The sequence below is a fragment of the Carassius auratus genome, unplaced genomic scaffold (genome assembly GCF_003368295.1).
Source record: "Carassius auratus strain Wakin unplaced genomic scaffold, ASM336829v1 scaf_tig00026611, whole genome shotgun sequence".
Classification (NCBI taxonomy): Eukaryota; Metazoa; Chordata; class Actinopteri; order Cypriniformes; family Cyprinidae; genus Carassius; species Carassius auratus.
This window is the reverse complement of record NW_020525536.1, coordinates 477,544-494,795: the sequence shown is the minus strand read 5'-3', so window position 1 is coordinate 494,795 and position 17,252 is coordinate 477,544. Positions and strand designations below refer to the sequence as shown.

The 17,252-nt window shown below is 39.4% G+C and overlaps 1 protein-coding gene across 1 annotated transcript; it reads left to right on the top strand.

The window, feature by feature from the left end:
* The first annotated feature begins 5,831 nt into the window (after nt 1–5,831).
* LOC113078819 (IgGFc-binding protein-like) lies at nt 5,832–16,645 on the top strand. The gene is made up of 16 exons (XM_026251132.1): nt 5,832–5,835; nt 5,963–6,228; nt 6,771–7,109; nt 7,245–7,752; nt 8,098–8,282; nt 8,363–8,432; nt 8,611–8,939; nt 9,086–9,662; nt 9,741–10,342; nt 11,041–11,605; nt 12,587–13,182; nt 13,897–14,458; nt 15,295–15,497; nt 15,650–16,030; nt 16,153–16,439; nt 16,636–16,645. Exons 1-16 carry the CDS (start codon nt 5,832–5,834, stop codon nt 16,643–16,645), a joined length of 5,484 nt encoding a protein of 1,827 aa, XP_026106917.1.
* Nucleotides 16,646–17,252: the final 607 nt, after the last annotated feature.

Genomic DNA, 17,252 nt, shown 5'->3' with positions numbered 1-17,252 from the left:
ATGTTCAGTTATTTCACTTTAATAGCCTGGAAAAGGACCTGCACATTGCCATTAAAGTAAAATGACTCAACCTAAGCATAGGAGCTTGATAAAGATCCAAATTTTAGATTAAAATTTCAGATGCCACTTAGAGGCTTTTGCATCTGAACTCTTCATATATATGTGCGCAAAAATCAAACACAGATTGTTTTAAATCTGTTGAGAAGACTGCATGTTCTCAGGAATGATATTGTAAATTGATACTATTCATTCATGCCTAGAGGGGAAAAAATGGATCCTTTTATGTACTGTATACAAATAGGTCATGTCCCCAGTTCCAGGATCAAAACTTGGCAGAGCTCTGATTGGTTTTGAGACTGGGATAATAGGTATTTAAAAGGCTGCATAAGATAGACTGTATAATTCTTGATTCCCATGAAGGTAAGCAGCGTTAGTTATTTTCATATGGCATGTGAAATGTCATTTGTAGTTTTTGAAAGAACCCATATATATACAAACAGGATTTAGTGGATAGTGCTATTTCTGTATGTTGCAATTTCTCTAAAAAAAAAAGAAGAAAAAGAAGAAAGAATGTATGTTGAAATTTACAGGATTTTCACTTACATTTGTTTCCAGCTAATCATGGGGCCAAAACTTTTACCGGTTTGTTTTGTGATATTTCTGTTTTGTGGTAAGGCTTTTTTTATCTTTTGGATTGTTATTTAATGAAATTTTAAAATTGTAAAACTAATTTCTTGATAAAATGAAAATTAATCCTTTTAAATTATTATTATTATTTTACAAGATAAATTAGAAAGATTTGATGCACTGGCATTCTACAGTAGATTTTATTTTGTAGCATCAATTCTCTCAGTCTTTCTCTCTTCACCTCTTAAAGATGGTGGCCAGGCTCGATCTGCAGGACAAGAGTTTGCCACTGCGTTCATGCAGAACTATGTATCTCCTTTTGACCTGCCACTATTTCAGCTTTATATCACCTCTCTGAATTCTAATTGCCTGGTGAAAGTCAGCGTGCCCAGTCTCACTTTTACCCAGGAGGTGCAACTGACTGCAGGTCAGGGCTTCACTGTGACCCTCCCCAAAACTGTTGAGCTCTCTGGCACCAGGAGGTCCCGCAAAACTGTTTTCATTCAGGCATCTGATGACATAACAGTTTCCTCACTAAACTCTAAACAGTTCACGGCGGATACGTCTCTGGTCTACCCTATGAGTGAATGGGGTACTGAATATTTTGTGTTCACTCCCACCAACTCCCCTCCATCCATGCTGAAGGAGTTTGTGCTCGTCAACGGGAGAGAGCAGAACACGGTGGAAGTGTTCCTTCGAGCGGCAGTCCGGTTTGAAGGCCGCTTGTACGGTGTTGGCAGTAAACTAGTTGTGGTGATGGATCCTTTTGAAAATGCACAAATTCAAAGCCAAGGAGACCTCACGGGAACCCGGATATCTTCACAGCTTCCCGTCGCTGTGTACTCGGGCCACATGTGCACGTGGCGCTTTTCTAAGTGCAATCACGTTTACGAGCAACTCCTGCCTCTGCAAAGCTGGGGAACTCAGTTCCTGGTGCCGCCTTTTAGCATCCAGAACCAGTTCGACAGCATCTATATCCAAGCATCTCAGTCAACAAATATAACCGTTCAGTTTGGCCGTACTACATTAACTGGTGTTCTTCAACGGGGGCGCATTGTAGAGTACAAAATCCAGTTTCCAAATGGCCTTAACATCAATGCTGACAATGGTATCCAGGTGTTTTTTCTGTTTAATGGTGTGCGAACATCCCGTGGTGTCATATATGACCCGTTTCTTATGAATCTTCTGCCCAACAACCATTTTTGTTCTTCGTACGCACTTGATGGGATAGCTGGCTTTGACAACCGAGCCCTTCTGATTGTTCCTACCGATAAACAAGCAGGGATTCGTTTTGATAGCTCGCCTTTACATGGAAACCTTCAGTGGAGGGTCATTGAAAACAGCGGGTACTCCTGGACTGAGCTGGTTTACCAACCTGGGGCAGGTGGGCACAAATTAACCCATTCAAATGCTTCTTATGGGGTCTATAGTGTGGGACTACAACAAGTGAATGGTTACGGTGCCCCAGCTGCATGCATTGATCCAGGTATGTCAAAATCATGCTTATGATTCCTTCTGTTTAAAAAAAAATGGAGTTATAACCAGTTTTTGCAAATAAAAACTCTTATATAAACCAATAATGCATTTTTTAAATGAGTAAAATGAGTGGTTTTAATTACAGTAGAAGAAGTTAATGAAATTGAATCATAGTAACGATAACCTCTTTTTATGTTTATGTTGTTTAAACATCATGCATCTCTTCTCCATTTATAGTAGATTTGCCAGCACCTCGCTCTTGCTTCAGCATCATCTGTAGTGAGGATGAGGAGTGCCAGATGAACGGTTCCTACCCCATCTGTGTGAAGAAACCACTTGGAATCTGTTGGGCAATGGGCGACCCTCACTACTGCACATTTGACCAGCGTTACTTTGACTTCATGGGCACGTGCACTTATGTCGTCACCAGGAACTGTCATGAAAATAACAATCTTCCTGCTTTTGAAGTCCTGGCTAAAAATGAAAACCGTGGCGACATTAGCGTCTCCTATGTGGCACGTGTGACTGTGAATATTGGGAAAATCACCATCAGTGTTGGAAGATCTGAGCCCGGGAAAGTCAGGGTAAATCATTTTTTTTTTTTTAAGTAATAGTGATTGCATGGATTTAGGTAATTTTAGTGTTAAACATTTTAGAAACCTAATGCGAAACCTGCTGCAAAAAAAAATGCAAGAAAAAATAAATAAATTGTGCTCACGATTTACTAATTAATTCCCTCAATGTACTTAAACGTGCATACAAATACTATTGCGTTCCCTCGATTTGCTAAATCATGCGCACAATTTATAAAAATGTTCTTGCATGTCATGTGCAGGACTTCATATAAATCAGCACTGATCAAAAAACAGTTAGGGTTATGCTTAAAACAAAAACAAAAAAAGAAAGAAATGTATTAGTTATATAGTTTTTATAAAGTGTTGTTATTTAAACTTTTAAATAAACCTGATTAATATATATTGCAATGTAATATTAAATAATTTTTTTTTAAATATTTCATGGTGAGAAAAAAAAAACACAAAATATAATTTGAGTTAATTGTATAATCTATAGTTTTTTTTTTAATTATTATTATTATTTATTGAGTAAGACAAGTTTTTCCATTTAATATAAATTATTATATTTTTATTTTTGCAGATTGACCAGAGTATGTGGAGCCTCCCTGTGGTTCTTGATGATGTTGGGGTGTCCATGTTCCAGTCAGGCAGTTTCATCACCATCCTGTTTTCTTTTGGGCTGAGTGTGCAGTATGACTGGGACCACTATCTCATGGTCTCCCTGCCCTCTGCCTTCATGGACAAAGTCTGTGGGCTCTGTGGCAACTTCAATGGTGATCCTAATGATGATTTCACTATGCCTTCGAACACCCTGGCTCCCAGTGCGACAACATTTGGACAGAGTTGGAAAGTCCACAACTTAACATTGGATGAGGGCTGTAGAGATGACAATGGGGGCCCTGGATGTGATGCTCAAGCACTTCGACAGTGGCTGAGTGAACAATACTGTGGACTCTTAATGATGGCACCATTCAGTCAGTGTCATTCTGTTATTGACCCAAGTATTTACATCCAGAACTGCATGTATGATGTCTGTATGACAGATGGCCACAGAAATTACTTATGTAAGGTGTTAGAGGTCTATGCTAGTGTATGTCAACGTGTTGGGATACAGCTAACCAACTGGAGAGAAGCAGCAAATTGTTGTGAGTAATAGTTTTATAAGCATTTGCAAAGCATACTTGGCTTGATATTGTAGCTAATGCCTTTGTATCTGTCTCCAGCTTACAGATGCCCAGAGAACAGCCGTTATGAATTTTGTGGTAGCGCTTGCCCTTTGACCTGCATGGGCCTCGGGTCTCCTGTGAACTGCACTTTACCCTGTGTCGAAACATGCACTTGTGATCCTGGTTTTGTTCTGAGTGGATCCAAATGTGTACCTTCAGTTCAGTGTGGCTGTTCCTACAATGGACACTACATTCCCGCTGGTGAGACTTTCTGGGCGGATAATGCATGTCAGCGGCTTTGTCGTTGCTCCACAGAGGGTGGACATCTAGAATGCCAGGTTGGAGGCTGTGGGACAGGACAGCACTGCAAGGTGGAGAATGGCATTAGGGGCTGTTATCCTGTCTCCCAAAGCACCTGTATGGCACTGGGTGATCCCCACTACTACACCTTTGATGGGAATTATTTTGACTTCCAGGTACTAATTTACTGACAAGAATTTTTTTTTTTTTTTTTTTTTTTTTTTTTTACATATTTTATAATGTATTATGCAATCAAAAATGAAGGGGAAAAGCAAGAATATATATTAAAAATCATTAGAGTCCCCCCCTATATATATATAGTCAGAGCTTCTTTAGTATAGGCATAAAAGTATTTTGTTAGTAATTCCGTTTTTGGTTAAGTAGCCTTTGTGGAGAATAATGGCATTATTACTTATTTTCTCCCTTCAGGGTAACTGTGTGTATCAGTTGGTTGGTGTTTGTATCTCATATCCTGGACTGGTGCCCTTTGATGTTCTGGTGCAAAATGAGTTTCGGGGAAGCAGAGTGGTGACGTTCACAAAATTACTGCAGATCAGAGTGTATAATCACACCATTGTTATCGATAGAGAATACAGCGGCTCTGTTACCGTAAGTTGCATGCTTTAAACCTTTGGAAAACAGTTTTATCTTTCCAAATAGCTTTATGTTACATTACGTCATTCAGTGAGAAATTTAAACAAAGTTGGCTTTCTTTTTCAGGTCAATGGTGAGCTGTGGAACCTTCCTCTTCATCTTATTGAAGGTCAGGTTTCTGTTTTCAGAAGTGGCTGGTCTGCTGTCGTTCAAACCTCTTTTGGTCTCAAAGTCACGTTTGATTGGAACAGCTTTGCCACCGTCACCGTCCCCAGCACCTACATGGGTGCCATCTGTGGCCTCTGTGGAAACTACAATGGAATTCCAGAAGATGATCTTAATGTCAGAGGAACAGCATTACTTGCTTCAGGACCGATAGAGTTCGGTGCCAGCTGGAGTGTAGCTGAGACCCCAGACTGTGTCCACGGCTGCACAGAGAGTTGTCAGGATTGCGACCCGACCAGAAGGAGTGTTTATGAGACATCTGATTTCTGTGGGCTGCTGCGAGACCAACATGGACCTTTCAAGGACTGTCAAACTGTGCTAGACTCTGCTCCATTTTTTGAGGATTGCGTTTACGATGTCTGTTTGTATAACGGAAGGAGAGATCTACTATGCCAGGCCATAACAGCATATGTGACTGCCTGTCAGGCAATGGGAAGTACCATCAGCCCCTGGAGAACTGCTGAATTCTGTGGTGAGAGAACCCCGGGGCAATTATATCTAGAGATTTTTGAGAAACTGTATACATGGTAATATTGTGTTCATACACAAGAGGTTTTGTTGGTATAGCGATAGACTTTCTAGCAAAGACACAGCAGTTCAAGTTCCATTCATGTCAACAAAGGCCTTGCAAAATGTAAAGCAGGATACAAAAACAAAGATGCTAAGGATAGAAGGGTGTGTTAGGACATTCCGCACAAGGCTATTGAGTCCGAGATCAAACCTGACATGTAATCTAGCCTGGGTGTTTTCAAACTTTTTGACGCCTTGGACTTCCAAATAAGAGGATCTCCTTGCAAATCTCCTCTTTCCGAAAATATAAAGGGAGCTATATTTTTTCCTATGGGAAGTCCTATTTATTACTGGGAAAATGGGTACATTATTTAAATATGTGTATATATATTTTGTACATGGTTTTAATTTTCATTTTTTCTTTTACACATTTACGTATTTGTTAGTTTTTTAGACTATTTTCTTAATTAAATGTCTTTGTTTTGTCAGGTGTTCAGTGTCCCGTCCACAGCCACTATGAGCTCTGTGGCTCTGGCTGTGAAGTCACCTGTCATAGTTTGGCTCCTCCCACTGGCTGCCGTAGCCCCTGTATGGAGGGCTGTGTGTGTGACGACGGCTACATCAGGAGTGGGGACCGCTGCGTCCCCTTCTCTCAGTGTGGGTGTCTCTATGGCAACCGCTACTACTTCCTTTACCAACAGTTCTATCCTGGCAATAACTGTGAGGAGGTGTGCATGTGTTTACCAGATGGCCAGGTATGATGACAATGAAAATATACTACTGTTCAGAGAATTGTTCAGACATTTTTAGGGGCCAATCACTTACTGCATCCATTAGTTTTCTTATTATTATTCTTCCTCCTCCTCCTTTTTCTTCTTCTTCTTCTTCTTCTTCTTTTTCTTCTTCTTATTCTTCTTCCACTCTGGAAGTCTATGGCAGCCCATAGAACTTCTTGCGGGATAGTTATTAAATTTGTCACACAAATAGAGGACAGCCTCTATATTAACCATAGCAAATTTGGAGTCTCTATTTAAAACTTTCTAGCGCCACCAATAGGCCACGTTTCCACTCACATTTCTGCTAATAACTTTTGAACCGTAAGGTCTAAAAATCTAATTATTTTCTCCTCTGATTCCTTGGCTCATTCCAAGTCCAATGCATATTAGCTGTTGTCTCGTAAGAGGGATGTGACATGAGCTGAACTTGCCACATATGTTTTTTAGATCATTTTTTAAACTCATGTTATACAAGTCTTGCCCCATACAGAAACATTAAAACAGTGCTTTTCTATCCACAGGTGGTCTGTAAAAAGTCATCTTGCGGCCCCTATGAGAGGTGTGAGTTGGTGGACGGCGTTCACAGATGCAAGCCAATCAGACAGGCCATTTGCGAAGCTTCGGGGGACCCACACTATGTGTCCTTTGATGGGCTGCGCTTTGATTTCCAGGGAACCTGTACCTACATTCTCTCCCAATCCTGTGGCCTGGAACAGACCAACCTGACCCATTTCTCCATCCAGGTGAAAAATGAGAGATGGTGGCCCAATAGATATCATAAAGTGTCTGTTACCCAGCAAGTGGCCTTAACGGTCTACGGCAGCACCATCATCTTAAGACAAAATGAGCCCCAGATCTTGGTAAGTGGAGGTTTGTCTGCTTGTTTTCTTCTCAATGAAGCTCCCATAATGTGATTTTGAGTCCCCTTAACGAGTAAAACTGATGTTGAAATACTCTCAATGTAGTAGAACTCTAATATGACACTATTTCCACAGGTCAATGGGGTTTTGACTAACCTCCCTTATAGTTCAAGCAGTTTAAATGGCCCCTTGGTCCAGGCCTATAAGGAAGGTATTTACTACATCATCAAGACTGGCTTTGGTCTCTATGTGACCTATGACCTGTCTTACCACGTCACTGTTACCATTCCTGACAACTACAGCAACAAGACCTGCGGACTCTGCGGCAACTTTGACGGCATCCCTTCGAATGACTTCCGTCTCCCAGATGGCAATATTACACAGGACGTAAATGTATTCGGGAGAGCCTGGAAAGTCGATGTCCCTGGAGTCGTGTGTGAGGACGGCTGTGAAGGCGACACATGTGTGGACTGTGATCCTCGATTGAAAGCCATCTTTGAGAAGCCTCCCTACTGTGGAGTTCTGGTTGATCCCAACGGGCCGTTTGCTGCCTGTCACGCTGTGCTGAACCCCTCAGTTTATCTCAACGACTGTGTCTTTGACACCTGCGCATCCGACGGCAGCATCAGGGTGGTTTGCGATAGTGTGGCGAGATATGCTTTTAGTTGTCTCAGAGCCGGAGGCGTTATCCAAAGATGGAGGACAGACAATTTCTGCCGTAAGTTTTTCTTCTAGGGAACTTTATGATTCCTTATCATAATTCGTTAAAAATATATTTGAAACCTATTGTAATTATGTAATAAACAGCATAGCTGAAAGAAATACACTACTGTTCAAAAGTTTGCGGTCAGCCAGATTCGTTTTTAAGAAATTAATATTTTTATTTAGCAATGATGCATTGAATTGATCACACGTGACAGTAAAGTGTTCTTATCCAATCATTTACATGTTTGTCTTCATCATTGTGTTCCAGCAATGTCGTGTCCAGCTCACAGTCACTACGAACCGTGCACGGACGTCTGCTCTTCTGCTTGCCCTGGACTGACTACAATAATCCAGTGTCCTAAAACCTGCACAGAGGGTTGCGCTTGTGACGACGGCTATATGTTTGATGGCCAGCAATGCACTGAACTTCAGCAATGTGGCTGCTATCAGCAGGGACGCAAGTATACGGTGAAGCGATGGCTTTGTGATCATGGTGTCTAGAATTCTTTCTTTTGTTGTCCTGTTTGTGACCGGGATTGTGTTTTCAGGCTGGGGAGGTGGTTTACCTGGACCAGTGTCAGCAGAAGTGTCAATGTGATCCAGTGAATGGACTTACATGTGAAAGAGCAAACTGTTCTAACGGCACACAGTGTTTCCTTAGAGCGGGAATGTGGGGCTGCTTTTACCCAGGTTAAGATGTGTAAAAAACATGAATAATGCACCAAATTACACAACATCTGTAATCGGTTATTAAATTATTTTTTTGTGTGTTTTATCTCACTGCTTCTGTCTACAGATCCATGTCAAGACCTCCACTGTCGAGAGAAAGAGACATGCGGCTTTGAACACGGCAACGCTGTGTGTGTGCCCCAGTACAACAGCACATGCTGGGCCTGGGGTGATCCGCACTACCACACCTTTGACGGCCATGAGTATAACTTCCAAGGCACCTGTAAATACGTCTTGTCTAAGACCTGTGGGAATCTGAGTGGACTGGTGCCCTTCTCTGTAACCCAGAGCAATGAAAACCGTGGAAATCTTGATGTGTCTTATGTGCGAGAAGTGGAAGTTACTGTATATGGCAGCACTTTTACAATGGTGAACCACCATACAGGACAGATCATGGTAATGAGTTACTGCACATGTTTTTACCAACATTTTAAGATACATACTCACTCAGGGTCATGAATATAAAATTAGACCTATAAATAAAGTGTTATCAAAATTTCTTTACATTAAAGACCACTATCATTCTGTTTTTCCTCTGTCAGGTGGATGGTTTGTGGTTTTATCTTCCTCTTGATCATCTTGACGGCCAAGTGAGGGTGAGACAGAGTGGCAATGCTGCTCTTTTGGAAACTAACTTTGGTCTGCGTGTCTCTTTCACTTGGGGCTGGCGGGTTGATCTGCATCTTCCCAGTAGTTACTATGGAGTTGTGTGTGGCCTGTGTGGAAATTTCAACGGTAATGGTGGCGATGAGTGGAGAGACCCTGCTGGAGTTCTTCTGCCAAGTCTGTATCAGTGGGCAAAGAGCTGGACAGCAGAAGACAGTGTCACATCTGCATGTCACGATGGCTGTGAGACCAACTGCCCTGTTTGCTCTAGTGACTTACTTTCCCTTTATGAAACGGACACTTTCTGTGGTGTCCTGACGTCTACAGGCCAGGGTGTCTTTAGTGCATGTCATGCTAAAGTGAACCCACAGGCGTTCCAGCAAAGCTGTGTGTATGATCTGTGCTTCAATAATGGAGACCGAAGACTTCTCTGTCAGGCTCTGGAGACTTATGTCGATCTGTGTCGTCGAGAGGGTGTGATTATTACAGATTGGAGACGGATATTAAATTGCTGTAAGTTTGATGAAACACTCAGTGCACATGTTTGTTTCCTTAACTTTTAACCATGAACCTCTTCTTGTTCTTCAACAGCTATGAGCTGCCCGCCTAACAGTCATTATGAGCCCTGTGCGTCTCCATGTCCAGCAACCTGTCCATACCCAAATCAACAGCCAAATTGCACTGGTACCTGTGTGGAAGCCTGTGTGTGTGACAGTGGATTTGTCCTCAGCGCTGGCACTTGTGTGCCCACCAGTCAATGTGGCTGCTTTTATGAAGGCGCCTACTACCAACAAGGCCAAACCTTCTGGGCTGATGAGCGGTGTCATCTGCTTTGCAAATGTGACCGTAACTTAAGTGCAGTAGTGTGTCGTGAATCTTCCTGTGCTGTCGGTGAGAGCTGCTCGATTGTTAATGGAAGTCGCAGTTGTCGGCCAGTGAGTCGCTCTGCCATATGCACAGGCTCAGGAGACCCACATTACCGCACATTCGACGGATTCCGTTTTGACTTCCAGGGCACGTGTGTGTATCAGTTGGCAGCCCTGTGCCTTTATAATGCGAGTCTTGTACCTTTTAATGTGACCGTTAAGAATGATCATCGTGGGAGCGGCGCGGTGAGCTTCACTAACACTGTCAATGTGACTGTGAACGGATTCACCGTCACACTGACCAGAGAACATCCGTATCAGTTACTGGTGAGTGCAGTCACATGATAATATGAAAATATTTACAGTAAACAAAAACTGAAGGATATTTGGATCCATTAATGATTCACACATTTGCATTGAGCATCTTAACAGGGAATATCATGATTCAGTTTTTTGTAACACTGTTAATTATTTTATTTGTTGCACTAATGAATATACATTACAAAACAGACTAGTGTAGTTCAAATCCCCAAACGAATGACTTAGTTCTTTTAGCTTATCAAATCCGTACTGAATGACCAGCATAGTCTAATTGCCAAAGAAATAACTGAATTGGTTCTTTTTAGTGAATCAGATTATTATAGAATATTCAGTGTAGTCCGATTTCCAGACGAAAGACTCTGATCTGATTCTTTTTAGTGAATCAGATCAATAGCATGCAAACAATATAGTTTGATTCCTGAAACGTGGCTTGCATGGCTCTCGGTGGCTCTCAAAATCTTGACAGTTATTAAAACACCTGTGTAAACAACAAATTTATTGCATTATTACATTTATTTTAATGCAATTAAATAGCTTTCTTGTTTGTTTGTCCTATTGTTTTCTTCAAAAATACTAAAAGATTTATGAATGGAACTTTTAAAGTACTGGAATTAGAATCAGAATTGGAATTCTTAAATTCTTTGTGTTTCAATGAAATGAGCACTTCTGTAATAGTAAACAAATGTGTTTTCATTTCTCTTTAGTTTGATGGCCAGCTAGCAGAACTTCCCTTTTGGATTCAAAATGTGTTTGTAGTTGTCCGCAGCGGTAACATTGCTGTTGTGAAGACAAACTTTGGTCTCCAGGTGACCTTTGACTGGTCCAATGTGGTGAGCATCGCTTTGCCTTACAATTACACCAGTGCAGTCTGTGGACTTTGTGGAAACTTCAACGGTGTTGTTCAGGATGACCTTGCGATGCACAATGGTATGATGGCACCCAATGCCAGTAGTCTGGGACAGAGCTGGCAGGTTGCTGCAACACCTGGCTGTTCCTCAGCTGGTTGCCTTGGTGCTGGATGCTCAACCTGCACTGCGACCCAGAGGGAGAACGCCCAGCGCTACTGTGAGATCATCACAAACTGGACAGGGCCTTTCAGAGAATGTCATGCGCAGATTGATCCCAGATCTTACCTAGAGGATTGCATATTCGACACCTGCCACTTCCAAGGACATCAGGTTGTTTTGTGTGACGCAGTGGCAGCCTACGCATCTGCTTGTCAGAGTCAAAATCTCACGGTTCACCTGTGGAGAAATGCCACATTCTGCCGTAAGTAACTAACTGTTTATTTTTTTCATTATTATTATTATTATTATTATTTATTTATTTATTTATTTATTATGAATATGAAGCTGAATATGTGTCATTGATGGAAGTAAAATGAAAAATTAAACTGATTCAATAACTAAGCTCAAATCATTGTTACTCTAAATTACTGCCAAACATGTTAATTAACTATTTTTTATGTTGTCAACTAACAAGAAATTGCACAGGCTTGTTTTTTCGTAAAATGTTAAATGAATAAAATCTTTGAATATTTGTTTTAAATATTCTATTTATTTAACAAAAATTTTATCTCCTAAAGTTACATGCTGATTTATTAAATTTAGTCATAGTATACTCATTATTTTACTCAATGTAAAACAAAAATAATAATAATTCTAAAGCATTGCTGATTTATCAGTACTAAAGCAGTATTTAGAAATACCTGAATAAGATTTTATTTTTATGTTTTCATTTTAGTATTATTAATTTTTTATATTTCAATGTACTTTAGCTTAAATTAGTTTTTATTTCAGTATTTTTATTTGTATTTCAGTTTTAGTTTTAGTAAACAGTTTTTTTTTTTTTTACTTTTTTTGGTATCGATTTTTTTAAATATAAAAATATATTTTATCTAATATTTATGTTTTCTATTTCAAATAGCATTTTTTTATTTATTTTTTTATTTAACATTTATGCATTTGACAGACACTTATCCAAAGCGACTTGAATTCAAAGTACAAATTTGATCAATTCCTGGTTTGAATCGAAACCCATGACCTTGCATCGCTAGGACCATGCTCTAATGATGCATGGTCCTAGCGATGCAGCATGGTCCTAGCGATGCAAGGTCATGGGTTTCGATTCAAACCAGGAATTGATCAAATTTGTACTTTGAATTCAAGTCGCTTTGGATAAGTGTCTGGAACACTCAAAATATAAAAAACTCAATGAAATATAAATTATACTTTCTCTGATCCATCACAGCTCTGTCCTGCCCACCAAACAGCCACTACAACCCCTGTGCTCCAGGCTGTACTGAGACCTGTGTTAATCTCTCTGTGCACAACTGTAGCAGACCCTGTGCTGAGGCCTGCCAGTGTGATCGGGGTTACATCTTGAGCGGCCAAACCTGTGTGCCACAAGCAGAATGTGGCTGCTTCTATCGGGGACGCTATTATAACAAAAACCAGATGTTTTATTCCCATGAGCAATGCTTAGAGCGCTGCGTGTGTGGGGCAAATGGAACTGTTTCCTGCCTGAAATCAAGCTGTGGTCCAGGAGAAGCGTGCAGGGTGGTGAATGGAGTATTGGGATGCCACCCTGTCAGTTATGCAAGATGTGTGGCTTCCGGTGACCCTCACTACATTTCCTTTGATGGCAGGAGGTTTGATTTTCAAGGAGCATGTGTGTATACACTCGCTAAGGTATGTGATCGGGCTGAAGGACAGCTGATGAATTTTTCTGTGGACACACAGAATGAGCAGATGGCAAACACAAAGGTTTCTGTCATCAAGAACTTGACTGTGACTGTTTACAACCTGACAATCAGCATCAGACGAGGCGAACGCTGGAGAGTCATCGTAAGTCTTCATCTTGTCTGGCCTCAAAGATTTTATTTTTATTTTATTTTTTTTAAGAAATGTATACTTTTATTCAGCAAGTACTGTATGTAGTATTGAAATGTAAAAAAATGACAGTTAAGTATAATGTTGTTATAAAAGGATTTCATGTTGTCCCTAAAAAAATGTACAACAGTTTCCACAAAAATATTAAGCAGTTTAAACTGTTTTCAATATATATAGATATATAAAATATATTTTTTTTTAAAAATTGTATAGCGTACAAAAAAAGAGAGAATTTTTTTAATTTTAAAACGTATTCAAATAGAAATTATTTTAAATGGTAAAAACTCTTAGTTAACAGTGCATAAAGTTTTCCATTTTCTAAAGTGTTACAATTTTTTATGTATTTTTGATGATTTAATGCTGCTTTGGTTAGTATAAAATATTCTTTCAAAAACAATACAGACATAAAAAAACTTGTAAAGAAATTACTGTCCCCAAACTTTTAAATGGTAGTTGTTACATATTATAAAAGACTGTGTGTGTGTAAAAATTAAGATAAAGTATTTAAAGTATTTTGTTTAAAAAACAAATAGCCAATATGAAAGAATTGAAAAACTGACAAAAAGTGTAAAGAATGTTCTGTATGTTATGCTGGTTTCCAGGTTTTTTAAATTTGAAAGAAAGGAAAATTATACTGAAATCATATTTGCGGTTGGTTCTCTTTCACAGGTGAACAATGGATTTGTCACCCTCCCTTCATCTTTTGGCTATCAAGTCACCATTAACCAGGTTGGTCAAAGTGTCCAAGTGCAAACAGATTTTGGCTTGAGAGTTCTGTATGATGCCAGTTACCACGCAGAAGTCTATGTACCCTCAAACTATCAAGGTCGCATGTGTGGACTTTGTGGAAACTACAATGGCAATCCAGCAGATGACTTCTTGTTGCCCAATGGCACACAAAGCACCAGTGTCGATGCATTCGGACAGACATGGGCATTGCCAGCAACTGATGTTCAGTGCGGAGGTGTAAGTTCCCCACAGCAGTGTGATCAGACCAAAGCTGAGAGATACCGCAGAGATGATGCCTGTGGCCTTATGGCAGCTGTCACTGGTCCCTTCAGTGCCTGTCACGATCAGCTGAATCCTGAGCAACATGTGATTAACTGTGTATTTGACATGTGTGTTACGGATGGAGACAGAGCGATACTGTGTGAAAATCTTCAAGCTTATACCATTATTTGCCAACAAGCCGGGATACAAATCATGCCATGGAGAAATAGTTCATTCTGTCGTAAGTTTGTAAAGCTGTTCTTCTTTTTATCAATGCTTTTAAGTTATGCATTATAATAATTTTGCTTCATTTATACACCAGCGGCCAAAAGTGTGGAAAATATTAGATTTTTTTATGTTGTGTTCACCAAGGCTGCATTTATTTAAGCAAAAATTTAGTAAATAGTAATATAGTGAAATATCATTACAATTTAAAATAACTTTTATATTTGAATATATTTTGGAATGCAATTTATTCTTGTGATGCAAGATGTGACTCCAGACTACAGTGTCACATGATCTTTCAGAAATCATTCTAATATGGCAAATTGACGCTTAAGAAACTTGTATTATTATTAATGTTAAAAACTGTTTTTCGACTTAAAGTTTTTGTGGAAACCATGATACCTTTTTTTTGGATTCTTTGATTTAAGAGGAAGTTCATTGAACAGCATACAGTATATATGAAATATTTTTTTTGTAACGTTATAAATGTCTTTATTGACACTTTTAATTAATTTTATACATCCTTGCTGAATAAAAGTATGAATTTTTATCCTACTTGTTTCTTGAGCATCAAAAAAGCATATTAGAATGATTTCAGAAGGATCATGTAACACTGAAGTAATGGCTGCTGAAAATTCAGCTTTACACCCCAGAAGCAAATTACATTTAAAATACAAAAATATTTAATGTTTGCAATACATAAAATATAATAAAATAGAAACGTTGTTTTAAATTGTGATAATAGTGAGTATGAGATTATCAAAAAACATACTATATCATTTAAAAAAAAAATGATGACAATAACCTGATGCATGTTATTTTATATGTATTTTTGCATTTTCTTTTTTTAAGCGGTGGACTGTCCAGCTAACAGTCACTATGCACAGTGCTCTAATAACTGTGTGAACACCTGTGCCAGCCTTAGTGGCTCCGTTAACAACTGCCCAGATGTTTGCATGGAAGGCTGTCAGTGTGATGAAGGTTGGCTCTCAGATGGTGATGCGTGTGTGCCTGTGGGAGACTGTGGATGTGTCCATAATGGCAAATACCTAAAGGTGAGATTTAATGCTTCTCAAGTGATTGTTACTGTCTGGTAAGAGCTTCTCATTTTCAGAGCTGCTTATCCTCAGATTTTACCCTAAATTATGATTTCAGCCATCCATCATTCAGCCAAGAGTGCCATCTTTTCTATGATCTTTCCACATAGGTTGGCGAAGTCTTAGTGACTGACACCTGCGACATGAAGTGTGTGTGTCATTCTGCTGGGCTGCTGGAGTGTGTAAGACAAACCTGTGCCAGAGGAGGGATCTGTGAAGTTCGGGGTGGCCATCGAGATTGTTACACTGATCGAGGCCGCTGTGTATTTGATGCCAATGACCAGTTGCAGTCCTTTGATGGTGTGACGGGGAAAGTGGAGCGGCTGGGAGCCTTTCAAATGGCTTTCTTATGTGATCAAGAGTCTCCTGACTGGTTCCGTGTGGTGTTGGATCTACATGCATGTGCTAGGAATGATTCCAGTAAAGTGACAATGGTCCACGTCTTCTTCCAGAGCATGATCATTACAGTCAACAATCAGTGGCACAGCTGGGTCAGTGGAAAAAAAACAAGTTTAAGATTCTATAGTATTTCTTCTCTAAGAATGTTTGTTTAAAATATTTGTTTTGACACAATGAAACTGTTGAAAGCATATTTCTCTTGGTCTCTCAACAGGTGAATGGAAAGAAGATCTCGTATCCCTTTATGTCTAAAGAGGGGGTGTCAGTCTCGTCCACAAATGAGGCTGTGATCATTGAGAAGGTGTCTACCATGAGACTGACTTTCTCTGGCACTGGAGAGGTCGTGTTATCCATTAGCACAGTTTTGACAAACCAGGTTTGTGGGGCCTGTGGTAACTTTAATGGAGTCACAGCAGATGATATGATGACTTCTGATGGGAGAAACTCCACTATGATGTCTCTAGTTGCATCATCCTGGAATGCTGAAGACTTCTTTACATGGTAAGTACTTGATGCATTATTGTTGTTTGCTTATGACAACTCTGCTAGTTTAGACAAACTAAAGCCATTATACAGGATTTAATGTAACTGTAATGCCTTCATCATATAGACATTGCAAAATAAATCACATTGGTCGCATTCCATTAAATCATAAAATGTTAACCAATTTTTAATTTTATGTATGCTTTTATTACAGTGAGGTGTAACAAAACTGGGAGGAAGATGTTGCTACTAAAGCTGATTTTTATCTAATAGAGGAATTGTAAATTGTATTTAATTGCACATTGGGGTTTAGCATGAAGCTTTGGTGTAAAATGAAAGATTCCTGCATACATGCTCAGTATGTTTTAGTCTAATCTTATTATTGCACTTTTATGATTTGAGATTAAGCACATTAAAATACACATCTGAAATCTACCTCCAAAATGTGTCCTCTTTCTTCCCATCTTGATTATGACTGTGTACACAAAGCCCCAGTAGATGGCAGCAAATAGCAATTCCTTACTTGAACATCCTGGTTTTTTAAACGCCTCCTAGCAATCTTTCATTCCCTGCTGGACGAAAGTCACATAACCTGTTTAATATTCATGAGCAAATGTTTGGTCATAATTTTGGACTTAACTCTTTTAAACCATTTAATGTTTGCCACCTCTGCAAGAGTGACAATGCTGTGTTTCTTTGTAAGTGTACTCTGGATTATTACTATTATTATTATTTTTATGAATTGATTTATTACTTTGGGGTGATTACAGTTAGACTTTATTTAAATTAGATATAAAAAAATATACTGTAAAGATTATTTAAAATGAATTC

Excerpts from the sequence above, each read along its gene's own strand:
- LOC113078819 (XM_026251132.1), top strand. Across the intron at positions 6,229-6,770 it reads TGTGTTTACCAGATGGCCAG|GTGGTCTGTAAAAAGTCATC; the intron begins GTATGATGACAA and ends TTCTATCCACAG. Across the intron at positions 8,940-9,085 it reads ACCATACAGGACAGATCATG|GTGGATGGTTTGTGGTTTTA; the intron begins GTAATGAGTTAC and ends TTCCTCTGTCAG.